Below are 26,804 nucleotides of genomic sequence, written 5' to 3'. Positions count from 1 at the left end.
TTAATTGGGACTTTGCTAATTTTAAAGGAATCCCATGACCTTGTTGAAGTGAAGAATTAGGACATTAATACTCAAGGTTGATAGTGTTGATTAGATTCATGTTTTTGGTCCTAAAGATTTGGTTTTAAAGACTAGAGGATACTTTATTGAAAGACAGTTGGTGTTGATGGTAGCATTAAAGGGCTGAAGAGAGGCCTCAGAATCTTTATACTTCCCTTCACTCATTAGGTATTTCATCTAATGATTTCATCTAATCTTTATTATGTGTGTTCTGCCTTAATAAAATTTGTGAATATACTGTATCACAGAGTTTTCTAAGGACATAATCCTCCTACTTACACCTTTTGAAACTTCTCTAACTGAAGCTCTAGGACAAGTTTCAAGAAACCCAAGCCTTAAAGAAAATGATTTTCTATCATCAAATAATATCATGAGAAACTTCTGGGATATCTTTCTGAACTCAAGTGTTACTTTTCCCTAGCAATTAAATGGACAAACTTTATACTTTCAACTATCAATACTTATATAAGAGTATAATATATGTTAAATGTATCATTTCTTTTAAAAAAAGCATTAACTTTTTTTTTCTGCCAGCCATTTTCCCTTTTTGGAAAGTTGTAAACTTTTTCTAAAATAAGATCCTATTATTAAAGTTCAATTGGTAAAAATTTTATCCAGAGTTTGCCCAAACAAACTTTCTTAATGCTATGTTGTTGTTCAGTCATGTCTGACTCTGTGACCCTAATGGACTATAGTACGCCAGGCTCCTCTCAGTTCAGTTCAGTTCAGTTGCTCAGTCATGTCTGGCTCTTTGCGACCTGTGAAGTCCAGGCTTCAGTCTGTCAGGCTCCTCTGTCCTCCACTGTCTCCCAGAATTTGCTCAAATTCGTGTTCATTGAGTCAGTGCTTCTATCTAACCATCTCATCCTCTGCTGCCCCCTTCTCCTGTTGCCCTCCATCTTTCCCAACATCAGGGTCTTTTCCACTGAGTCGGCTTTTCTTATCAGGTGGCCAAAGTATTGGAGTTTCAGCTTCAGCATCAGTCCTTCCAATGAATATTCAGGGTTGATTTCCTTCAGGATTGACTGGTTTGATTTCCTTGCTATCCAAGAGACTCTTCTCCAGCACCACAATTTGAAAGTATCATTCTTTAGCGCTTTACCTTCTTTATGGTCCAACTCTCACATCCATACATGACTACTGGAAAAACCATAGCTTTGACTATATAGACTTTATTACTTGGAATATAAATTGATAAAATCCTATCTGGAAATCAGTTTTATAAACTGTATAAAAATAATGTTGACATTAATATTTATTGAGTTGGGAAAACAGCCTCAGTAAATTCAGTGAAAAAGCAGTTTATACGGTTTTATTGATAGTAGGAGCCTATATTATTGAACGACGTGACTTGTAGCTTTATGTGTATGTGTACATAGAAATAAATCTGGAAGATTTTTTTTTAAAAAAAGATAAATTGGTTAAACCCCACATCCTGTTCTGGATCTTACTGAAATTAGTTTTTTAAATTATTCCATCTGTTACCTACTTGTATTGTTTTAAAAGACAAGTTGACTATAGAAATAAATGGATCTACATCTAGAGAGTCTGGGTATTTATAAGTAACATATCCAGTTGTGTTTTGAAGCACAAATGACTTTGGAATTTGCTTTTGCAATTGTGATATTAAAGGTAAACTCTTCTACCTAACCTTTTTAGAAGAACCATGTGGCGTTTTGCTGATTAAGTTGGCTGGAGTAGAACTTACTGAAACTGGGAAGGTGTGGTTACAAAAAGAGCTAAAACCTTCCCAAGTACTATGGTTCCAACTTCTTGGAAAGGAGAATTCAGCACTCTTTTGCTACCTTTTAGTGAATAAGGTAAGTAGTGTGAAGAAAGAACTAACAATATTTTATTCTTATTATTTATGCATAAGTGAAAAGTGAAAGTGTTAGTCATTCAGTCGTGTCTAACTCTTTGTGACCCCATGGACTGTAGCCCAATATATAAACACATCATTAATTAGAACCTTGATTATATAATGAAACAGGTTTTCTTTTGTCTTTTGTAACTACTACTGCTAGTGATTATATATAAGGAACCAGGTTTCATATATAAATTTTTCTATAAAATTTATTATAGAAAATGTTTATTACAGAAAAATAAAAAATTAAGAAAAAGTAAAAAACTTCAAATTATTAATGACTGGCTATTGCTTATTTAAAGAGTATCATATATTTATTTATGGACAAGTGTATTATATCACACTTGTTATAAACCACTTGTTGAGTGTGGTGTCAACTGGTAGTTGCAAAGAGCAAGGATGTTTTCTGAAGGTAAATATTGCTCATTCTGATCCAATACCTTGTAGAAAGGTATGACTTAACATGTAAGTCTTTGAACTCTAAAAGCATTGAGCATATTTAATATTACTGGACATATTTAAATGGAGCCTATTTAAGTACTATTTACTTTTTTTAAAAAAAATACTGTTTATGATCCATAGTCAGTCATTGCTTTAGAATTTCCTTACTTTTGTGATTGACCATAGCCATTCTGTCGGAGAAGGCAATGGCACCCCACTCCAGTACTCTTGCCTGGAAAGTCCCATGGACGGAGGAGCCTGGTAGGCTGCAGTCCTTGGGGTCACTAAGAATCGGACACGACTGATCGACTTCACTTTCTCTTTTCACTTTCATGCATTGGAGAAGGAAATGGCGGCCCACTGCAGTGTTCTTGCCTGGAGAATCCCAGGGACAGGGGAGCCTGGTGGGCTGCTGTCTATGGGGTCACACAGAGTCAGACACGACTGAAGTGACTTAGTATAGCATAGCATAGCCATTCTGTAACTGGGAATGCCACAGAGCCTCATTGCTGTTGCTGTGTTACTGTCTTGAGTTCTTCAATGTGCCTTCCTCCAAATTTCTTTTGGTGGACGATTACTGAAAAAAGGACATGGAAAAATGAAATAGTTGAAACGTTAATATGAAAGAATTAAGAATTGTTTTTTTAACTTACATTATTATGACAGCATTAAGGGTAGTTTTTCTTTTAAAGTTCTTTATTATACTACAAGTGAGAATAATCTGAAGAAAAATAATAATCTCACACTAAAGTGATTAGAATGGTAACCATTTTAATTATAAAAAGCTTTCTGAATTAATAGAACACCTAATGAAATCCATTAATTTTTGCATGTCCAGGTCATATTCAGTTCTTTCAAAATAAGAATTATCCAACCTTGATTGGTTGAGGCATCTATATTTAACTAAGTTGATAATACAAAATTATATAAAAATCCCAAAGGCCTTATTCAAATATTAACTTCTCTTTTAAATTGAGAAGTATGTATTATTTATTCTCAAACCCCGCTATGGAATCATTTTATTCCCATATAAAGGTGGGACTCTGAGTAACCAAGTGGAAAAGCTGGTATTGAAGTCCAGCTTCTTGGGGCTCCTGAGCCCGAACTTTACCTTTTCTGTCATTACCTTATACCAGACTATACGCATATTTCAGTATTTATTTCTGTTGAACTTTTCTGTAGTGTGAGGTTGAATTTTAATTATTCTCATTTTGGTTCAGCTCATTAAATTTAAAAGATTGAGACAAATATGATATACCCTTTAAAACTGTATTTGTTAGCTGCTTATCATCATGTACCAAAAGTTACTGCATTTAAAGAAACAAAAGTTTCCTATATTCTTTTAATCTTAGAAAATGTTTACTACTTTAAACCTTTAGTTTTCACATTAAAAAATTTTAACTGTGAATTACTTGTCTAATGAAGCTATAAAATTTCTAACACCTTGTTAAAATTAATCTTAAATTAAAATCCCAGAGGGACTGTGGAAACAGCTAAGCAGGATCTCTTTTATATTGTAAATTAGTAAGGGGAAAAATGTTCCCATTTATCTGGTTTCACTAGGCAGTGAGGCATAACTAAAATTTCTTGAAGTTTGAAGATTCAAGGGCCAGGGCTATTTTTGTGTTCATTATTTTATGGGCCATCTTTTAAAAACATTCTTACATGCCAGGCCTTGCTAAACACTGAAATTCTGAACCTAATTTAACAGTTCTGTGATGCTTCAGTCCATTTTGCATTTGTCTACTTTTCAGTTTTGTTAATTTCTTTTTCTGTGGCCTCCTGTCATTTTCCCTAACTGGTGTGTGCTCCATTCTCTATTCAAACATCAACCAAAAAATCAAAAATCTCTTTTCATACTTTATCGCTTCTACACACTTTTGAGTTAGGTGACCAGTGAACCTGTGGAGAGCTATGTGTTATAAAAGAGTCAGTTGTCTTTGAGCAAAAGTTTCATCTAGTAATGAAATTCTTGGATTTAACATTAGCTGTTTTAAGCTCTTAAGGACCCCTTTGCATATATATGTATATGTATGTGTGTGTGTAAATATATATATATGTATATTTTGTGGCTATACCACATGCCATATGGGAGCCCTACCAGGGATCAAACCCATGCCCCCTGCCGTGGAAGCACGGATTCTTAACCTTTGTGCCACCATGGAAGTCCCATCATTTATATTTTTGACTTTTCTCTGGAGGACTCAAATTGCAGATTGATTGATTTTAAACTAAATAAGGTACTATGGGTATATTAGTAATTTTATTAAATAATTGGTTTGTGTTATTTTTTATTCAAGGGTAGATTTTTTAGTGTGAATCTGAATGAAGAAATCCTGAGAAGAGGTCTTGGCAAAACTGTTCTTGTTAAGGGGTTAAGTCATGATTCTAAAATCTACTGGAGAATTCACAGAAATTTACTTAAAGCTGAATTAACAGCCTTAAAAAAAGGAGAAGGAGTATGGAAGGAAGACTCTGAAAAAGAAAGTTATTTGGAAAAACTGAAAGGTTCCTGGAGAGAAATATGGAAAAAAGACAGTTATTTAAAAAAAAATGGATCAGATTTCAACTTGAAAAAAGAAAGTTATTATGACAAATTTAAAAGGTCTTATGAAACATGGAAAGAGACCGTGAATAACTACTCGTTAATACTGAAGTTCAGAGAGCTTATGAGTCGCATACACTTTCGTAGAAAAGAATGAAATATTCCAAGCTGTCTGGGGGTGACCTACTCCAAAAAGAATAAAACGTGTAATTATAATGGATATTTTTCATTGAGTTGAAATGGGAAATTTCCCCAGAAGATCAAAGTTGCATTCTAATGGTATTTAAATATTTAAGAGATGATTCTTTGTACATGTAATATCAGAGTAATGTAAATAAATTGTGGTTAATATAGTATGGTTTTAAGAAGAATGAAACACTCCATAAAAGTTACAGGTTGGGCTTCCCTGGTGGCTCAGTGGTAAAGAATCCACCTATCAATGCAGAAAACAACTAAGCCTGTCCAGCACAACTACTGACCTGTACTCTAAAGCCCAGGAGCTGCTACTACTGAATCCCTGCGCCCTAGCGCCTGTGCTCCTCAACAGGAGAAGCCACCACAATGAGAAGCCCATGAACTACAAATGAGAAAAGCCTGAGCAGCAGTGATGACCCAATGGAGCCAAAAAAAAAATTTTTATCAGGTTGAAGGAGATATACATATAATGATAGTACATGAAGAGAAAGTTTAACTACTGGCCGTTGTATTATTTTAGTCATTTGGGGCAGCCATATTTAGCTTTTGTTGAAAGACAGTATTTGTTTATTTTGCCGGTTTTTTCAACTTTGATTACTTATAATGAAGGAACTCTTTAGGCAGCATGTCTGAGGCTGCTCTTTCTTTTTCACTGCTCTCTAACTGCTTGTGAATTTGGGGCAGAGCCACAAGGGAAGGTCACTTAGACCATTTCTAGTAATAAAGAGTAGCTTATTTCCACCTATTGTTAGATGAGGGGGACAGTCCTGAGAACAAAAGCACAAAAGTGTTGAGGATGGCAGCACAGAGACGGGAAAGAACAGGGATGCCTTCTGACATTGTCGAGATCCCGAGGACTTGAACTCTCTTGCCTCCCAATTTCTCATTATGCAAGGTAATACATTTCTTTCTTTTTTAGAGCCAGTTTGAGTGGCTTTGAGGATGTGGCATACAAAAACATGTACTTGCTGCTAAAATCTTCCTGACATTATAAGCTTCTTTCAAAACACCAGCAATGATCTACTCACAGGGTCTCCAGAAGTTTTTCCTAACGGGTTGCAAAGGAACTGACCAAAGTCAGAGGAGTCATCTGGTCCTCTTCATTCTGACTCCTATCAGAATCCGTGATTTAGAAGGGGAAGTTTACTGCTGCTACCTGATTAAAGCAGGAAACTGCTGCTTCTGGGATAAAACATAGCAAGGTAGCATTTTTCTGGTGGTCCAGGGGTTAAGAATCTGCCTGCCACTGTGGGGAACGTGGGTTCCATCTCTGGTCTGGGAAGATTTCACATGCTGAGGGGCAACTAAGCCCCTGTGCCACAACTACTGAACTTGCACTCTACAGCCCTGGAGCCGCAACTACCGAAGCCTGTGACCGAAACGAGAGAAGAGCCCTCACTCACCACAACCGGAGGAGGCCCTCACCTAGCAGTGAAGACCCAGCATAGCCAAAAGGAATAAATAAATACTGTGTTTTTTTTTTTTTTTTAAATAAATGTAACCTAAAAAAACCACACACACAGCAAAGTAGATTTCCCAACATTTTCTAATTAAACAACATTAATTTTTAGTGAGGTCTCAAATCTTCCAAAGTTCTTTTTGTGTGCGTAACTTTATTTCATCATCTTTGGGGTAGGATAGGAAGTTATGTGGTAGATTTTGTTCCCTGGATCTAATGCCTCAATAGCTTTCTATTTTGTTTTAAGGGAATGTGTTATTTTTGTTTACAGAGATGTTAAGATTTTTATTTACAGAGATGTTAAACTAGTTTTGTGGCAAGCTCCTGAGCCTTTCCCCTCGCCTCAGTTTGCCTCCAAGTGATGTCAGATCTCATCATAGTTATCACTGGAATTAGTTCTGATGACCTCTGCCAGCTCAGCCAGTGCACTGTGATCTTTCCAGTTGAACTGTTTGAAGGCGGGGCTGGTGAAGCCCCTCCTGAGGACTGTGTAACCTGGTCTATTCTTTTCCTTGAAGAGATAGTGACCTGAAAGTGAGTGAAGTCGCTCAGTTGTGTCCGACTCTTTGCGACCCCACGGACTGTAGCCTACCAGGCTCCTCCCTCCATGGGATTTTCCAGGCAATAGTACTGGAGTGGAGTGCCATTTCCTTCTCCAGGGGATCTTCCCGACCCAGGGATCAAACCTGGGTCTCCTGCATTGTAGACAGACGTTTTACCATCTGAGCCACCAGGGAAGTTTGAAGAGATAGTAGGGAACACTAATTAAACCAGCTTTTGGTCCAAGGGCAAGATGAACTAGATAACTGCAGAGAGGCTAGATCTTTGTCATTGGGGATGGTTATAACAGGACTATCTAAAAATGTGAAAAAGTCCATTTAGGCTAAATTTCTGACCAAAGTCTAGGTTCTTAACCTTTTTCAAATAGAGGATTTACTGCTACTTAAAAAAAAATTAATTAATTAGTTAGTTTTTGATTGTGCTGAGTCTTCGTTGCCGCGTTTGGGCTTTCTATAGTTGCAGAAAGTGTGGGCTACTCTCTCGTTGTGGTGTGAGAGCTTCTCATGGCAGCCGCTTCTCTTGTCGTGGAGCACAGGCTCTAGAGCATGTGGGCTTTTAATACTTGTGGCATGTGGACTCAGTGGTTGTAGCTCCTGGGTTCTAGAGCACAGGCTCAGTACTTGTGGCACACAGACTTAGTTGTTCCTTGGCATGTGAGATCTTCCTGGACCAGGGATCGAACCTTTGTCTCCTGCATTGGCAGATGGATTCTTTACCTCTGAACCACCAGAGAAGCCCAAGGATTTACTACTTCTTGGTCTCTTGCCTTCAAAAATAACAGGGTCCATGACCACCTTTCCCCTTGGCTTTCTTTTTTTGGTATTTTGGGTATTTAGGCTCCTTTACTTTTTAAATATATTTCTATGACATGAATTTAGTTCTTACAGTATTTCTAAAGGATTGGATTATTATGGTCCTTTTCTATTTTGTCTTAGATCCACATTTCCTTTTGCGGGTTTTATTTATTTTTCATTTTAAAATCATACTTTCTAAAAAATATTTATTTATTTATTTGGCTGCATCAGGTCATAGTCGCAGTGCACAGGTTTAGTGGCTCTGTGGCATGTGGCATATGGGATCTTAGTTCCCCAGCCAGGGATTGAACCTGCATTGTGGATTCTTAAACACTAGACTGCCAGGAAAGTCCCTACACTTTTTATATATGAAATGCTGATAGCATTACTAGTTTTATCATAATTAACAGTAAACAAGTCTTGAGAAAAGAGTGAAAGCTAGTCCCATATATATCATTCAGCACTGGTCATTTTTGGCAGCCAAAAGCATATTCCACCAACATCCAGAGGAGGAAAACAGACATCCAAGGGCTCCTTACATGTGGCTTTCTGTTTGTGGTGCTAGTGTTTCTGTTAGTTCCATCCATGAGACAGACAAGTTCTGGCTCTCTTCTAGCACATTAGGTCACAGTTGCTGTTCATTGAGGAGTCTGTAAGGCTTTCTGTCATTGTCCCCAGGCTTGGGAGATTAACTCTTCTTTTCCCACTTGCTTGACTCCCAATGCAATCTAGTTCACAGCCTTTAACTGCTGGATTCCTACCATCTAGGGTGGGAAGTGCCCTCTCTATAGCTGGAGGAAAGAAGCATCCTTATCTCCAAACACAAAGGGATGCCAAGAGGATTCCTAACAAACAGGCTTGCTAAATTTCCCCCCAGTAAATGTACTACGATTACCTTACTCCTTTCCTATCATATTCCTCCACAACTGCATACTCTTCCATCAAACCTACCATAAAGTACTCAGGTCTATTTCTTTGGGTCTTTATTTCCTTATGAAGCCTCTTGTGTCACATAAAACTTGTATTAAATAAATTTGTGTGCTTTTCTCTTGTTAATCTTTGTCAGTTTAATTTTCAAACCCAGCCAGAGACCCTCAGAAGGTCAAGGAAAACTTCTCCCCACTCACACCACAAAGAGCCGGAAAAGCCATCTCTACCCCAGCTATCCCAGAAGCAGGTGCATCTCCTTGGTATGTCTGCCATCACCTTTAATGGTGACTTAAGCAATAATAGTTCTGTTGGTGCCCTGAACTTCTGAAATGCTGTTTCTTGGCTTCTTGAAATATGGCCTGTTCCAGGGAAGAAGGAGGAGAGGAGGTCAGAGTGAACCTCTGCTTTTGCTGCTTTTTCAAACTCCTTAAGCTTAAAATATTCAGTATACTAAGGTGCCATATTTTGGGGGGAGTGTGTTTGTGTCTGTATGCTCAGTCATGGCTGATTCTTTGTGACCCCATGGACTATAGCCTGCTAGGCTTCTCTGTCCATGGAATTTCCCAGGCAAGAATACTGGACTGGGTTGCCATTTCCTTCTCCAGAGGATCTTCCCGACCCAGGGATCAAACCTGTGTTTCTTGCATCTTCTGCATTGGCAGGCAGATTCTTTACCACTGTAGCACCTGGGAAGCCCATATTTTGGGGGTAGCATGTCTTGAACACCAGCAGTGGTTTGGAACTTTTCTAATGTTACCAAGGTAGCTATTTCAATGAAGGCAAACCACAGGAAGAAAGTAATGCAAATTTATGAGAAGACTGAAGAAAATAAAAAGCCCAGGGTTAAAAATTAAAATGTCAATAGATATTTTAAGGTAAAATAGTAAAAAAACTTAATAAATGAACCATATTTCTATTCCAAAATGGTTCTTGAGCTCACTCATTTACCTTCTTTTCAAATTATGTCAAAATATCAAAGAAAGAATGGAGAAAAATGGTATCAAAGTTGGAAGGCTGTATTAATAAGGCCTTTAATTAGCTAGATATTTTGAAGTTTTGCAAACTATGATGAAAAGAGTTTGACTGAGATACTGATGATTCTAGGGTTCATTATTCCTCAGGAAAGAAGGTGAGTTCCCTCTAGGAAGTAAGTCCCTGCACCAGTTTGGGATCTCTGAGTGATGTGAATTCCTCTTGCTCAGGTCTTGAGGTGGGCTTCCCTGGTGGCTCAGCTGGTAAAGAATCCACATGCAATGTGGGAAACCTGGGTTAGATCCCTGAGTTGGGAAGATCCCCTGGAGAAGGAAATGGCTACCCACTCCAGTATTCTAGCCTGGAGGATTCCATGGACAGAGAAGCCTAGCAGGCTATAGTCCATGGGGTCGCAAAGAGTCAGACACGACTGAGCGACTTTCACTGAGGAAGTTCCTCATGATCTGGAAGCCTAAGGCCGCATGTCAGTTCATCCAGTTTAATGTATAACACAGAGAGAAAATAGGATGTCAATAGTTTCTAGAATATGTTCCAACCTGCTGGACAGGGATAACAATGCCTCCCAGTCTTGGCAGTGTGCACATTTCTTAGTCAATCTGGATGCCCAGTTCTGCTCTCTGGAAGATTACCTTTACCTTTCATAGCCTCTTCACAAGGGGGAGGATCTACCCTTTGAGGGCTGGGCAACTTCAGAAGCTCCTTTCTGTTGCTGTGGGTTCATGGTCAAAGGGTTGAGCAATCACATACATTTTTTTTTCTCCCACAGGTTTAAATCTTTATGGTTTTGAGATCTATCAGTGTACTGAAAACTACTGCTTTTCCTTATTTTCATTTAAAAGAAAATTATTTATTTGGCTGCTCTGGTCTTAGTTGCGACCTGCAGGATCTAGTTTCCTGACCAAGGGTTGAACTTGGTCATCCTGCATTGGGAGTGCAGAGTCTTAACCACTGGAAGGCTAGGGAAGTCCCTTTTCACTTTTAAGGAACATTGTGGAACCACGTTTTTCAGCTGTAGGTCATGAGCTCTAATTAATGAGATGGACATCAGTTTAATGTGTTGTTGCTGCTGCTGCTGCTGCTGCTAAGTCACTTCAGTCGTGTCCGACTCTGTGCGACCCCATAGACGGGCAGCCCACCAGGCTCTCCCGTCCCTGGAATTCTCCAGGCAAGAACACTGGAGTAGGTTGCCATTTCCTTCTCCAATGCATGAAAATGAAGAATGAAAATGAAGTCGCTCAGTCGTGTCTGCCTCTTTGTGACCCCATGGACTGCAGCCTACCAGGCTCCTCTGTCCATGGGGTTTTCCAGGCAAGAGTACTGGAGTGGGGTGCCATCGCCTTCTCCGTAATGTGTTGTTACTAGCAATTAAAAAAGATAAAGAAACAGAACAATATATGAGTGCATGGCACATAACAAAAATAAGTGTTTTTAAAAAAAAAATTTTTTTTTACAAATATGTTTGAATGTGTGTACTGGCTTGGAATGCAAAACTATATGGATTACTGAAAGTCACAAGAGAAGCTTTCATTCTCCAACAAGCTCTTCTGGAGAATCCTAATCTGTAGATTTATGTAACTAAGTTAGCACTACAGCTAATTCAGGCAGAAGTGAGATTTTTAGAAATTGAGGTACTGGGATCATTACTTCTATTTTCTGTTCTGTTTTATTATTAAAACAGTTTGTAGAGACTGTCAATGAAATTAAGTAATTAGCGCCCTCTTCTGTTCTTTAACACCACTGCTGCTGCTGCTAAGTCACTTCAGTTGTGTCTGACTCTGCAACCCCATAGACGTCAGCCCTCCAGGCTCCCCCGTCCCTGGGATTCTCCAGGCAAGAACACTGGAGTGGGTTGCCATTTCCTTCTCCAATGCATGAAAGTGAAAAGTGAAAGTGAAGTCGCTTAGTCGTGTCAACACCACTACACATACCTATTTCAAAGAATCCCTGGTGGCTCAGATGGTAAAGAATCTGCCTGTGATGCGGGAGACAGGTTTGATCCCTGGGTTGGGAAGATCTCTTGGAGAAGGGAATGGCTACTCACTCTAGCATTTTTGCCTGGAAAATTTCATGGACAGAGGAGCCTAGTGGGTTACAGTCCATGGGATCACAAAAAGTTGGACATGACTGTATGACTAACACTTTCACACATATTCATTTTAGCACTTGACACGTTGTATTAATATGTAGGAGATCTACGGGATCTTCTTTCACGTCTGAGGTATAGTGCATCCTGTTACTCAAACCATCCCTTATAAATTTTAAATCATTTCTGCTCCTTCCACTGCATTTAGCTTAGTTGCTTGCTTATTGGGAACTATGCTGCTGCTGCTGCTAAGTCACTTCAGTCGTGTCTGACTCTGTGCGACCCCATCCTGTCCCTGGGATTCTCCAGGCAAGAACCCTGGAGTGGGTTGCCATTTTCTCCAATGCATGAAAGTGAAAAGTGAAAGTGAGGTCGCTCAGTCGTGTCCGACTCTTAGCTACCCCATGGACTGTGGCCCACCAGGCTCCTCTGTCCATGGGATTTTCCAGGCAAGAGTGCTGGAGTGGGGTGCCATTGCCTTCTCTGATTGGGAACTATAAATATTCATTTAAAAGAAAGGAACCAAATAAGGAATGAAGTGGACCATTACAGCAGTGCCTTCTCATTCTGACCAAAACTTGTTTTTCCAGTCTAATTTCCCCTTGTACCTCTCATGATCTTACACCAAGAAAATTGATTTGCCTTAAATAGTCTGAAGGAACATTTTTTAAGCTAGTCAAATTTGAACATGATATTTTGAACAGATCAAGCCCCCAAGTACATATTTAGTTTAAATATGCAAGTAAATGAAACAAAAACTAACATATGGTTTTTAAAACGCAGTTTTTCCTTTCACTATGTTTGTGTGGGAAAACCTAACCATTTGTTGTCTGGTTTAAAAAAAAACAACTGTTACTAATAGAGATTGCATGCTTCATTAGGATTCCAAATAGTCCTGGAAATAGAATTTTCCTCATGGTGTAAATTGCCTTCCCAGCCCCCAGCTTTCAAAGTTTTGGAATTTGTATTGTCTCACCAGTTTCTTCATTTTTCACTCTGTAATATGATTTGCCCATGTGCCTAAACTTTTGTTCAGTGACTATAAAAATAATTCCTGTATTAGATGACTGGTCTGCAATTAGACTTTGATTATATTATGGGATTCTGCAGGAATTTGTAATAGTATGGGAGGGGGAAATCCCAGTATATTCCCTAAGGGAAATATGTAATGTCAAAGTTTCAATATTATTTCTTAGGCTGTAGGAAGCACTTCAATTATATGTCTGTCCTGCCCATCAGGCTCTGGCCATCTTGAAAGCGTAGATATTGGCTCTGTGGGAGGTCTTTCTGGAAACAAAACACATAGAAGCTGAGTTGTGAAGCTTTTAAGAGGAAGGAGAGGGGACTCTGTCCTTCTCTGACACTATTGTTTCCTCCAAAATACTTCATTCTGCTCCCCAACTCCCAACAACAACACAAGTTGGGAAGAAACAGAAGATGGGAGAGTTCACATTAATTAGCATGCTTTCTTCCTTTTACAAAGTATTCATTCTGTGCTAGGAACTGAAACTCTTGAGATGTATAATTGGTTATAAGAAAATCTTAGTTGAATCTAAGGACTTAGGCGGGCATAACTCAGCTACTTTACCTTTATTCACATTCAGCATTCACAGGATGAATCTCTTTCCCAAGGTATTAAAATAGGGAACCTGGAGTTTAGAATTCGGATATCTAGTCCAGACTCATTCTTGATCTTGACAATTTAACCTATATTTTTTCGTTATTTGTAAGGTGAAAATTGCATTTGCTTTTAATATTTTTGACATTTCCATATAAAAGGGGAAACAATTATATAGGCTTGTTATAGAAAAAGCATATGAATAGCCTATTTTAAAATGTTATTTATTGTCTATTGGTAAGGAGTTTGGGGGCTTCCCTCATGGTACAGACAGTAAAGAATCTGCCTGCAATGCAGGAGATCTGGGTTCGATCCCTGGGTTGGGAAGATACCCTGGAGACGGGAATGGCAACCCATTCTAGTATTCTTGCCTGGAGAATTCCATTGACAGAGGAGCGTGGCAGGTTACAGCCCATGGGGTCACAAAGAGTCAGACATAACTGAGCGACTGAACAGTAACAAGAAGAAGGAGTTTACCCTTAAAACATTTTTTTCTTTTGTAGGCAAAATATGTTTCAGTTTGTAGTTTGTTAGCATTTAAAAGCTTGAAATGGGTTGCCAATAAAAACAGTAAACATAACTGACATTTTTGAGAGCTAATTTTGTACTAGACGCTTTGCTAAGAGCACATATATTGGTCTTCAGTTTAGTTATTTTGGAGGCATGCATTTCTTTCATTAACTAACATTGTAGAACCGCAGAAATGTGTTTATTATCAATTTAAGTATTCCAGTGAATTTTCCACATTCCTGAATAGATAAAAGATTACCAAAATATTAATAATTGTTGAACCTGGATAATACAATACCTAGAGTGTCCTTATACTATTCTGCTTTTGGGTATGTATGAAATTTTCCATAGTAAAAAGTGAAAAACAAACCAAAACCCATAATACAATCCCATCATCCAAGATCATCCATCTTGCTTATGTTCCTTTCTTTCCATCTCCTGCTCCATATGACAGTTGGCCACATATGTGGATACACGTCTCTCAAGCTGGGGAGGGAAAGACCAGTGACACTTACCCTGGTCTGCCCACTACCCCCTACCCCATCCTTCTTGATGGACTTAGGAAGTTTCTCTTCTCATTTTTCTCCCTCTCATATGGGTATGAATCTGTACAAAACGTGTGCTGTCTTTCTTTGGTGGCACATTCAGGAGAGGGTACTTAGGGGACACCTGCTCTTTTCATCTGCCAGATTCTCCTCCTACCCTTATTTGGGAAGAGCAACCCCTTTCCTATGGTGAGCAAATCCTCCCCCAAGTTCTGGTGGGGCTGTTCCTCATAATATTCCACCTAGCTCTGGGGAGGCATGGGTATCAGGAGTGGGACACATATATACTCTGTTGATGACCAAAATAATTGATCTATATAGATGGACACATGACTTGAAGCAGGTCATTTAGAATCCTTTCAATCTTATTTACAGATGGTAAAAGCAGGAAGGCCTCCCTCCCACCCCCAATTCCTCCAGGGTGTTAGCTGAGATGGTTGAAGCCTGGAGCTGTCCCTGGCCATGCTCCACCCCCACCAGCCTATAGAGGACGCTCATGTGTAGTAGGAGAGAATACAATCAAAACTTTGGAAAAAAGCAGAGAAAGAGTAGGAACAAAAGTGAGAATGAGCGTAATGATGACTGAACTCCAGGATCCAGTCATTACTGCAGCCCTTATCCTTTCTCCTGTCCTAAGTTAGGAGTCAGCACATTGCCTTTTGCCCTCAAGCTAATTTGAGTTGGGATTTTAATCTAAAAGTCTTCATCATTACAGGGAGCAGATCTGTGACAGCTACTGCTCTGTATTTCAGGAGTACTATCTATATTCCAGCTAAGACTTCAGCAACGCCTGGTACATGGCAAGTGCTTCAGACATAAGTGTTGAAAGCTCAATAGGTCTTCCTTGATAATTGTTAAGCTCTTTGGTCATCCTCTTGATTTCTTGGTGCATTGATTAAAATAGAATATTCATCTCCTTCACTCTCTTGTTTCATGCTGGTAACTTAAAGATTTGATTTGAGTCTCTCAAACACAGCTATTTTTGCAACTGAAAGCATGATTTTTTTGCACAACTAGAGAAAGCTATTTCCAACACAGATTTCTAGTTCAGTTTTCTAAGAACTCCGTAAGATTTGCAGCACAGCGGGCCCACCGCAAGGCACATCAATCATCTCCCGTTTATCAGGCACCTTTTACAGGATTTTCTGTGATCCTGGTGTCAGTGCGCACTGTGTATCAAGGCAGAGGTGATATGGAGGAGTCTGGCAGCTATTTAGAAGGGAGGCCAGGCAGTGCCATGCCAGTATAATTAATGAGAGTCATCGCTCTGAAAGCCAGAGGAGAGTGGGGGTTGGGAAGGATGTCTTTCACCAGTCAATGGCATTTAAGAAAAATTGGTGCTTTCATAGCCCTTTTACTGCTGTGAGGAGGTTAAGTCAAAGGAGTGCTGTAAAGGGCTTTCTGTAACTCCCTGCGAGGATGGAGGTCCCTGTGTATGGGGAAGCAGGGAGAATTCAACCCCAGATTTTTCAGCAAGGCTGATTTCAACCTTGAATTGAGCTCCCAGCAGGAGTTCCTTATGCTTGGAAATCCTTACTAAAAGATTATAGCTTACGTGACCAAGAGACCAGTCAAAAAAGGTACTTTATTACTATTTGGGACTTATGTTTTACCTGCTCAAAGAAGTGTTAACCTAGGTCCCATTTTCTCCAATTCCCTTGTAACCAGTGAAGGAAGAATGGGGTGTTATTTGGTTTGTTTTCCTATGGACTGTTCAGTAACCATGGAAGGGGTTGTGTAACCTAGAGAAGCTGTTTACTACCCACTGTCTAATCCCTTTGTTATCGTTCTCCTTGATTGTCACAAGCAGGGGAAAATAGTTCTGTCCTGCTTCTAAAAACTTAGTGTAACAACCACGTTTTCTTGGTTTTAGTTAGTAATTTTTCTCTGATTAATGGTGAAAGAAAGACTCAGAGGGAAAAGCTACATTAAAAGATTTATGGATATATACACTTAAGACCATGATGAAGTATGATTCACACCAACTTCAGAATGATTGCCTTTGAGGAGAAAGGGAGGGAGAAGGGCCACGAGATGGGGTTTTAGCTGTATCTGGAATGCTTTATTTAAAAAATGAAGGGATGAAGGAATGAAAGTATGATTTGGGTTGTTTGCCTTGTTTTTGGTAGGTTTGAAATATTGTATAATTTAAAAAAATGTAGTGTTCTCAAAATTATGGTAATTGATTAAAACTATCAAAATAAAGGATGCATAGCAAACAAGTGCCCTTGTTCTGAACATTTTTATGCATTTATTTCACCATTTGTCTTCTTCCTATCTGAAAAATTGCAGATGCAAACACAGAAGGTTGGGGGGACATGGATAACTTCTAGGGTTGTGTGAGGGGTTGTCTTGAGTATCTTTCTCCCCCTTTCTTTTTCTTGGGGGAGGGTGCTTCCTAATCACCAGGGAGATTAACAGTCAAACAACTCTCCAAAAAGCAACCTAGGGCTGGAAGGAGGATCTGCTTCATTTCTTCTAAGCTGGGAATTTGCAGCTGGGCCAGAAAATTTGGGACAGTGTCTTTCTATGGAGCCAAAGGACCTTCTACATCTTTTCCCAAACTGATTTCTTCCTGGTACTCCTGGCAGGAAGAAATCCAAGTAACTATTCAGGTGGCTTTTTCCTTTTTTCTGAGAGTCCAGGATCGCCTTCTGGGATAAAGTTTCTTCTTGCCCATGGTGCTTTGCTGTGACATTGTAATTGCCTCTGTTGAATTGAATAATACAAATGGGTTGTTTCTATGGTATCGGCTAAGTGGGATGAAAAGGTGAAACCCTAGATCTTGCGCTGGGAGGTCACGGTGCTACCACCCCCCAACACTAACTGTCCGTCAAAGCTGACCGGCAGCCAGGCCCCCTGTTCTCCGAGCTCTGGCGCTCATTTGTAACTTCCTGAGCAAATTCACGCTTGACAAAGAAAATGACTTTAGTTTATGTTGTCACTAAGCCCAGAAAATCCCTGCCAACCCCCAGCTGCCAGCTTTCCTAGGACCTTCTTATTGGTGGAGAATTTTAAACTGAAGGTGAGTGAGGAGCCGCGTCTCCCAGTCCCTCCCAGCCAGGCTTTGAACTAACAATAGGGCAGGTTGAATGAAGGCTGATAAATGCAAATCCCGGAATGCCGACACCGGATCACAGCGCGACCGCCTGGGTGCGCGCTCCAGCCGTCGCAGCGACCTAGTCACTCGCCACGTCGGGATGCTCGGTAGATTGCATCGTTTTAGCACCACTGGAGTCCCTACTGCTTCCCTCCGCAGGCCCGAGCTCTCGTTCATCGCCTGTGGGCCGCTCGAGTCCCCCTGCCACTAAATTGATCTGATTGAGTAACTGGCATGTTAACTCAGGAGAAGCACCTGGGAGAGGGGGCGGGGAAATAAAAGTGGGCTTTTACCCTCTCTTGCTCAGTTTTAGCTCCACTTTACTCAAAGCAGGTTTTCCTGGTTGTAACAGAATAAGAGATGCTATTTTCTTAGAATGGTAAAAGCAAACAAACAACAACAAAACAAGAGGAGAGATAAGATGAGCAGGTGGGAATTTCCCTTAAAATGTACTTCTGGCACTTTTTACTTCGGTGCAAACTGCCCATAGTCCCTGCTCCCTTCCTTCCCAGTTTCATTTCGCCAGACTCCTTTACTGTCCCACCGCGGACGTTCTTGAGTATCTCAGCCCCGAACTGAGTATCGAGGGGTTTCCCTAGGTTTGGGACCCTTTGAAACTTGAGGGAGAAAACAAAACAACAACAACAAAAAGAGTTCATCTCCAGTACTCCTGACCCTTGGCTGCCGGGGAACCCCTCAAGGAGGTGTAAGCCCTGGGGTCCGGGCCCAGCGCTCAGACCCTCGCACCCAGTCGCTGGGTCCCCTGGCGGTGGCGCCAGCTCCAGTCCGCTCTCCGCGGCTCCAGTTCCTGATTTCCGCCGGAGCTGAGGCCTGGCAGGGAGGGGGCTCCGGAGTGAGTGTGAGGATTTGAATGAGAAAGCAGGTTGTGGCGGCGGCGACCCATTCTGTCCTGCCGGTCTCTGGGGATCTACAGGCTGGTGTGCAGACGAGTCCTTCTGGGGTGCTTTTCTGCTCCTCCACAGGGTTTTGGAGTTGGAGTCACAGGGACCAATAACTCATCAAGCCAGCACTTCGGAGGACTCAGAGGAATCCATCTCTCGAGCACTCAAAGTTGAGCAGGTCAGTGCTTTGGGGGGAGTCGGGGTGGCGGACGGGAAAGAAGAGGACTGGTACTGCAGTCCAGGTGTGCAAGTGGCTGAGTTCCTCTCTCTGCAGTTCCGGCCGGGACACGCTCTTTAGGACAGTGTGAGGTGTGCGAGTGGGGATCCCTCAAACCCCCTGGCGGAGAACTGGACCACAACTGGTCTTGAGGTCCCGTAATTTCGAAGGATGGGTGTGTGAGCCTGCGCCAGGATTTAACTCTCAGGTCTCTTGTGGTGGTAAGTGGGGGTTTATGCACGGTGAGGGGTAAAGCACCGCTCACTGCAGGGTGCTTCACCTCTAGGCGGGCCGCCTGTCTGACCCGCAGTCGCCGCAAAGAGCAGGTCCGCTTTTCCCAGCAAGGGAAGTGCGGTGTCCATTACATTTGGAGTCTCACGAGCTTTTCCTGCGCCCAGTGACCTCACTCAGGACCCTTTCAGAGAAGACCGGGTGCTCTCAGTGCTGGGAGGATTTACTCCATTGCCCTTTCCTGGAATAAACCCGGGGCACCCGAGCGGCGCGGGGCAGGGCGGTGGAGGGTAGTCCTGGACACACAGCCGCGCGCTCTGCGCTTGCGTGGGGTTCCCATAGCGACGGCGCCGCGAGTCCGCAAAGCCACCCGGCGTGCCCCAAGCCTTGCTCCCTGTTGAGCGTCTGCGGCGCTCTCTCCCGCTCCCCTAGACTTTTTCTTTGTTATTTGTAACTCGGAATAAGTTTATGATCTCATTTTGACGTTAGGAGTTCAGCATTAGAACAATAACCAGGTAAAATTTTAAAGACCCCCCTCCCACGTCCTAGGGCAATACCGCTTTGATCATCGACGGAAGAGATGAGAAATTGCTTATTGGGACGGTGTTTTGAGATCCATCCCCCCCCCCCCTTCTTTTAGCCCATGAAAGTGGACCCGAATAAAATATTCTTACTAGTTAAGCAGTTTAAAAAAACATTGGTCAGGTGTTCTTGAGCGTTAAGGGGACAGACCTGTGCCGCTTTCCCGCAGGTGTAGAGACGGGCGTGTACAAACTAGAAGCACCTGTGTCCTCTTTTGGCTTGTTTATGAGAACTGAAGGCGATCCGAAGTGGACCAACGTAAAATGGCAATGAAAAGAAACAAAGGCTTTCCCAGAAGTGATTGTTTTTCCAGTTGCTCAGGCGTTTTGATCACTTCTGGGGTTAATCATCTGCAGGGAATGTTTCAAGAAACTTTGACACGAACCAGTCAGATCCCTCAAGCTTCCTGTTGAGAGAGTCACTTTTTCTTAAAATTGAGTCTTGACAACTCCATTGCCCTTAAAGAGTTTCACTTGTTTACGCATAGGTTAGCATTTGGCAAGGGTACACATCTTAAGGGTTATGCAGAAGGAGCTGTAGCTTCTTGTAGTACACTTCTTAAGTTACAACAGTATTTGGCAGCGTGATTGGTATACTTACTTGCTATTAAATAAACATTGGTAAGAATTAACTGCTAATAAATGTATGAAAATGGAATTACTCTTTCTGGGATAAAGTGCAGCATAAAAATACCGTAAGTGTAGTAATACATGAGCACTGTCTTGCTATATCCTATTTTAAAGTAATTTGCCTTCAAGAATAGCAAATGTTTATTAGTAGTAGTATTCAGACAATATCCTTCCACCATCAGCAAATGAAGTCAATGGTAATATGACTTTTCAGATGATTAACAAATAACATGCTGTTAAAGTTCTCTTTCCCATCCCATTCATTATGAATGCCGAGACATTATGCAATCCATCTGGCTCAAACGTTTAGAAGTGTCCAATTAAGTTTTTTATCATTAAAAATATAAAAACTCTTAATTTTCAGGTTCAGATACTTTGTGACCCTATTTTGTGGCTTGTAACTGGCTCCAATTCCCTAATTCTCAGTGACATGTGTTTCTGCTGGTTCCAGGAGGTAAACTGCAGTTTAGCAGATCATGGGATAATGAGACTGGGAGTGCTTGGGGGAAGGCTGGGGAGAAGCCATGGGATGAGACAAAGGGAGGGAAGGTTGATGGGCAGAGCCAGGATTTATAGCTGCACCAGATTATTCATAAAAGCTGTTACAGTCATTGCTTCTGTTTGATACATTTCTCCACATCACCAACATCAATTAAACTTATTTTTAGAATCAGTTTTCTAAATAATTATAAAGACAGTTACAGAAATAGAATATGATAAAGGTGGTTTATATTAGGGTGCTATAATATACTGGGAAAACTCTTAAATCCTTCCTATTTAATTTATTCATTTAGTCAACAGTATTGAAAACCAGTTATATATAAGATATACAATAAAGTGATATATAAGATATAGATAAGTAAACCTAGATTTCTGTTCTCAGTGAACTAAGAATTGTGACTTAATCTGTGAAATAATTTTAATCCTGTTTCAGGTTTTCAGGGAAAAGATGCTATCTGTGGCACTCTTAAGGAGAGCGCTTAAATAAGTGCCAAGCAATCAGACATCTAGATTTGGAAACAAAGGCTTAAACTTTGATAAAAAATATCCTGAACCTTGTTTTTAAGCATTTTAGATGAGTCATATATACAGTAAGAAACATTATGTGCATCTGTCTTTTTACATTTTTGTAATACAGTCTCAACCATAAAACCTGCAGTCTTGGCAAGTGCAGTTCTTGAATTTGGGAGGAAAAGAGAAACCCTGTAATTCTCAGGTTTCTTAGATGAAGATAAGGTGAGTGATTCAGTAGTCCTTTGTTCTGGCTCTGTGTTTCATGACATAATAAACCTCCTGCAGCTCCCTTCTAAGAATAGTTCTGGTCTGCATGCTTGAAAGATCATGACTACTATTTGTCTGAGGAAAAAAAAAAAAGATATAAAATTATGGTAGAAGGTTAAAAGGAATACAATAGGGTATGTGAACATTTTAACTTTTGAACTGGAATAATTTCTAGGCATTTTTCATGCATTTAGACTCCACTGAAATCCATTATAGTCAGGACAAACCTCTGGCATAATAATAACCAAGGTTGACAAACGTTTCCTCTGGTCACTCTTGGGACACAGAAGATGAGGGAGACTGTAGCCTCCTTTTCTTCAGCCTCATGAATCTGCTCAACATTATCAGCTCAGAGAAGCTTGCTAAAGAGCATCGCCATTTGGTTATTGCTCTTTGTTTCAGAAAATCAGACTCAGCTGTGAATTGTGGCCGAAGTGGTGCAGAACTCATTTCTTTGAACAATGCCTCCTCGGCCTGGGAAGCATGTTCTCTCTCTTCACTAGTAGGGGCTTATTCCAGGCTGGCTTTGCTCACAAGGAAAATCATTTAGACACAGTTCAGTGGACACTCACTCACATTTCTTTGATACCTGTGACCATTTTTGTTTAAGGAGAAATCCAGGACTGTTGTGGTAGGGTGTGCCGAATTAGAAGTGCATTTTAAGAAGCCGTGAAGAAGTTTACACAGCTTTGTGTTGTTATCCTCAGGGTCTCTGTCTTCTGTGCTTCAAAGTAAAAGAGGGCAGGATGGACACAGAAGGGACAGCTAAGAAAACTTTTGTAGCAAAGTTAAAGTCTCATCAAGTTCTGCATTTTCAATGCGTTAAAAGCACCAAATGCTTGTGCCTCGTGATCTGTCATGTTACAGAGCAGAAAAATATGTCTACTGTGTTTATTATATGACTCGGGAAGCCAGAGCCCAAGGTTTCCAAAGGATTTCTTAAAGTCCTACAGCTAATAAATGAAAAAACTGGGGTGAAAATGTTATGATTACTAATGATGCTGCTGTTTCTAGGAAATCTAGGGAGGGCGGATATGAAATCCTTTCTCTAGACTTTGGTGTTTGTAATATAAACTTGTTGTAGTTATAAAGTGGTCAAACACCAAGAATGTTTTATGATTTAGTTTAATTTCACTGAGTGGAATTGACAGTGGGTAGCTTCTGATTTAAATATTTGGTTATAAGCAAATGTATGTCATGAGAATGTGTATGGTTCATGTGTATAAACAAGAAAGAGATCTTTTTTAATATGTATTTTGGCCTGAAGAATTCTACTGTGATTAAGACAATGTAAGGGAGAGCAGCGTTTCTGGTTATTATACAGTAAATATCTTAAGGAGTTCTAGAAGAAAAGGAGAAAATGAACATTGATATAGTCCAATCATGTGCCTATGCATTTATTTTAGTTCAACTTTAAAATTCATGAAGAGATTCAGGAATTATTATCCCATACTACTTAATGAAACAGTGAGACTTGGAGATTAGTTTCCTGCCCCAAATCTAAGTGAGTATGAAAGTGTCTTGGAATTAGAACCCAGGTCTGTCTGCCTCCGTGTTCTGTTATGTCATGTTGTCATTCAGAAAAGCAAGGCTAAATTATGAAAAATAGTTTTCATTCAAACTCAGCATGCCATCCAAAATACAGACATTTAGAAGTTTCTCTGATAAGCTTTCTGGTGAATGGAGACGCTGCATTCCCTGTATGGAGTTTAAGAGGTTATAAATTCAGGTCTGGTTCCAGAAAAACATTCAAGGCTTTGTTTATAAACTGTGTTGGCTATTTGTTTAGAAGTGAGTGGTGTTTAGATTCTCTTGTGCAAATGCTTTTCCACATCAAAGTGGCCCACTTATCACTTTGAGATTGTTGTCAAATTATGCTGGGTCTAAGAGGACCCCTCATGATTTTAATGTGTGTTTTCTGGCATCCCAAGACTTAGATGTTGATTTTTATCTTGTGTAAGCTTTGCTCACTTATTTTTCTTGAAATAATGACTTACTGCAGGATGGAATCAGATGGCATGTTTCCGTAATGTTTTTAAATTGGGGACCTGAATCACCTCGGACAGTTGCTGAAAATTTCTTAACTTTGGCCAGAGGCTGGAGTTTTGATACTCCTGAAACTGCTCTGGCCATGGTATTGAGACTATACTCAGCTGGTTTCAGATTCACAGTGTTTTTGAGAGGGTTTACCCAGGAAGAAACTGAGGCTCAGGGATGTCCATCTCAAACAGCTGGGAATTAAACCTTGACTTGCCAGCAGATGCCTGGTCTAGTGACCTAATTAGCACACTTCGCCTTAAACGCACCCCTTTCTCTCCTGGGCCTTCTTTTTCTCCCTGTATCTCTGGCTCCGGGGGAGAAGAAAAGGCTGAGGTTTTTAGAAGACTGGATGCCAGACTTCACTTTGGAATTCAGCCCAGCCTCGCTTCAGGCAATGCAAAGGACCCTGGGGTGTGCTCTGAGTTTCCCTCTGTTTCTCTGTGTCTTACCCTCCTAGTGGCCTCTTTTCTCTGTGGCTCCATTTTCAGAATCTAGCAAGGTGCTTAGGAACCTGTCCAACCATTCATGTGCCCATGCATTAGCTATTCTGTTGCCACTGGAAGGCAGAAAGATCTAGTTGGTGCTCTCACTTGTGAGTTACTGATTAACTGATCTAAGGCAGTCATGGTTTCTCTTTCATCTGCCTTTGCTTCCTTGTTGCTAGCCCACAAGAACCAAACATTTGAATTCAGCTTCCTACTTCCCTCTTCTCTCCCTCTTCAATTTAACTAAAGGAGCCACTGGATCTTGGAACAGGTCTCTGTGGAGCGCTAGTGGAACCTCTGGTGGGAACTTTAAAGACCTATTTGCTTTTTCCAGGGGTCAAAATCCTGGACCAGAAGTTAAGTGAGTGGATTTGCTGTTTGATTGCATGTAATTTAGTTTTCTAGACTTCCTATTTCTTTTTGCCAAACAACTCTTCCTTAACTTTGAGTGATATGGGATTGAAAATAATTTTTTAAAAGATGATTTCTTTATTAAAAAAAGGAATTAGGGTTATGAAAGATCCTTTGATTTTTATTTCAATTCAAAGACTGTTGGTTCCAGACAACCATTTGTGTAAAACAGAAAGAAAAGGAGAGATGGGAAAAGAAGGTTTTCTTCTATGCATATAGAATACCTCTGGAAGGGTACACTAGAAACTAATCATGTTGGTTGCTGGGAGACATACCAGAGGTAAACTCTTCACTGTATACCTTCTTATGCCCTTGGGTTTTGAAACTTAATGAGTAAAATTAAAACAAAAAAACTTGGGTTTCAATATTAAAGAAACAAGTAACTATCTCCTGGGACCTAAGTGAAAGAAGTAGGAAACTGGGAAGCAATATTAAAGAAAAGAAATTCTTTTTTAAGCTATCTTTTTAAGGCTCACCAGCATTCACATTTAGTAATTTCTTTTGTATTTAGTAATTTTTAAAAGCAGTGTTTTTCAACACTGGATTTCAATAACAGGGCTTGGGGAGGGTTTTTTTTTTTTTTAATTTTCATAGTTTTCTTCGCTCTCATAAAGTATCAGCTATTGGCTGCTCCCAGACTCAGTGGGCCAATGAGAATCTATTCCTTTCCTGAGTCACTAAACCTGTCTTCTGCTGGCAGTGTGTTTATGGAATGAAGTGTAGAAAGCCCTCTCCCCAACCCACTCAGCCCCCTGCCCTGTTTTTTTCTCCCATGGAGAAATCCCTGTAATGTGATTATTTTATTTTCCTAATCAGTGTCTAAATGCGAATGTTAGAGGAATCTTTTCTTCTCAAATTGAAAAGGGGGAAAAAAAAGCTTATACAACTGTTTTATTCTGAACCACAGCTTTTCTTTTTGAAATAGGTTGTGAATTGGAAGTAGTTTTCTGTTTACTGGGTAAATCTTGAAAGTACAATCTTGGAAGAGAGAGAACACAAAACTGTGTACCAACTTCTTTTTCACTTGTCCAAAGAGAAGTGTGAAATGTATTATTTAGTGTCCAAGTTTCAATCAAAAGCAAAAAACTCAAGTCAGGGTCAGTTCTCAACTTTTTGAAAATTCCTCATTGAAAACTAAAGTTAATAAGGTATTCTTTCCTCACAGAATTCTTATTACTCTGTTACTTTTGTTAGAAAAGAATAACTGAATAGATCGTACGTTCTCATGTTTTAATTTTTTAAACCTAAAAGGGCATTTAGTGAAAATTCTCTAACCTCTGTCCTTCAGCCATCCAGTTATTTCTTTAATAGACCAATAGTTATTGGTTTCTTCTGTATTTTTTTTTTCAAAATATATAAGCAAATGCATATGGGTGCTTTTTGGCTTCTTTCAAAAATCAAATGGTACTGCACCATCCATATGAATCTGCTTTTTTTTTTTTTACTGTAATAATATATATTGTATGTCATTCCATATCAGCATATAGGGCTTCTTAACTTTTTTCCTTTTTACTTAATTTTAATTATTTTTTTGGGTACACCATATGACATGTGAGATCTTAGTTTTCCCAACCAAGGGTGGAACCCACACACCTGGTGTTGAGAGTGTGGAATCTTAACCACTGGACCAGCAGGGAAGTCCCCTTTTTATTAATAGTATACTTTAAAATAGCAGTTTTAGGGTCACAGCAAAATTGAAGGGAAGGTATAGACTTTCCCATGTATTCCCTACCCCCACCCAGTACATAGACTCCCCATTACCAACTTCCCCTACCACAGTGGTACATCTGTTATGATTGATGAACCTACATTGAGACATCACAGTCATCTAGAGTACATGGTTTCCATTATAGTTAACTCTTGGTGTTGTGCATTCTGTGGGTTTGGACAAATGTGTAATGACCTGTATCCATCACTATGATATCATACACTGTGTTTTCACTGCCCTAAAAATTTCGTGCTCTGCCTGTTCAGCTCTGTCTCACCCTTGAGCCCCTACCAGTCACTGACCTTTTCATTGTCTTGCTAGTTTTGCCTTTATCAGAATGTCCTATAGTTGGTATCACAGTGTAACCTTTTCAGATTGGCCTTTTTTCACTTAGTAACGTGAAAGGATTCCTCCAAGGCTTGATAGCTCATTTCTTTTTAGTGCCAAATAATATTCCATTGTCTGCATGTATCAGTGTATCCATCCATCTATTGCAGAATATCTTGATTACTTCCAAGTTTTGGCAATTATGAATAAAGTTGCTCTACACACTCGTGTGCAGGTTTTTGTGTGGACATAAGTTGTCAACTTCTTTGCGAGCTGACAGTACCAAAGAGCAC

General features: G+C 40.2%; 3 protein-coding genes across 6 annotated transcripts in view; 2 read left to right on the top strand and 1 right to left on the bottom strand.

Annotated features, from left to right (window-relative positions):
- MISO1 (mitochondrial inner membrane subdomain organizer 1) overlaps positions 1-16,820 on the top strand; it is a 38,684-nt gene extending 21,864 nt beyond the window's left edge. For 2 of the 4 annotated variants that reach the window (XM_086391382.1, XM_086391392.1), the window contains exons 4-5: positions 1,720-1,880; positions 4,666-16,820. In XM_086391382.1, coding sequence (XP_086247508.1) covers positions 1,720-1,880; positions 4,666-5,067 — 563 coding nt within the window. In that variant the 3' untranslated portion in view covers positions 5,068-16,820. The remainder of the gene's footprint in view (positions 1-1,719; positions 1,881-4,665) is intronic. The other 2 variants (XM_086391402.1, XM_086391411.1) reach the window with 2 other exon arrangements.
- Positions 16,821-16,826: 6 nt separating this feature from the next.
- LOC147379366 (uncharacterized) lies at positions 16,827-17,875 on the bottom strand. The gene is made up of 2 exons (XM_086391434.1): positions 17,676-17,875; positions 16,827-17,307 (listed from the first exon to the last, which is right to left on the bottom strand). Exons 1-2 carry the CDS (start codon positions 17,873-17,875, stop codon positions 17,013-17,015), a joined length of 495 nt encoding a protein of 164 aa, XP_086247560.1. The 3' UTR covers positions 16,827-17,012.
- Positions 17,836-26,804, top strand: part of PLCH1 (phospholipase C eta 1) — a 252,287-nt gene continuing 243,318 nt past the window's right edge. The window contains exons 1-2 of the mRNA XM_086391373.1: positions 17,836-18,778; positions 18,875-19,038. The gene's annotated coding sequence lies outside the window, so the exon portion shown is untranslated. The remainder of the gene's footprint in view (positions 18,779-18,874; positions 19,039-26,804) is intronic.

The sequence above is a fragment of the Bos grunniens genome, chromosome 1 (genome assembly GCF_055505025.1).
Source record: "Bos grunniens cultivar Pamir isolate PY7600 chromosome 1, Bosgru_T2T1.0, whole genome shotgun sequence".
NCBI classification, from domain to species: Eukaryota; Metazoa; Chordata; class Mammalia; order Artiodactyla; family Bovidae; genus Bos; species Bos grunniens.
The sequence above is the reverse complement of the archived record's forward strand: the minus strand, read 5'-3'. Positions and strand labels throughout refer to the sequence as shown.

Coding starts and splice junctions, on each gene's coding strand:
- LOC147379366 (XM_086391434.1), bottom strand. CDS start 17,875: ATGAACGAGAGCTCGGGCCTGCGGAGGGAAGCAGTAGGGACTCCAGTG. Junction 17,308..17,675: donor TTCATTCAACCTGCCCTATT/GTTAGTTCAAAG, acceptor TCAATTCAACAG/AGGCAATTACAATGTCACAG.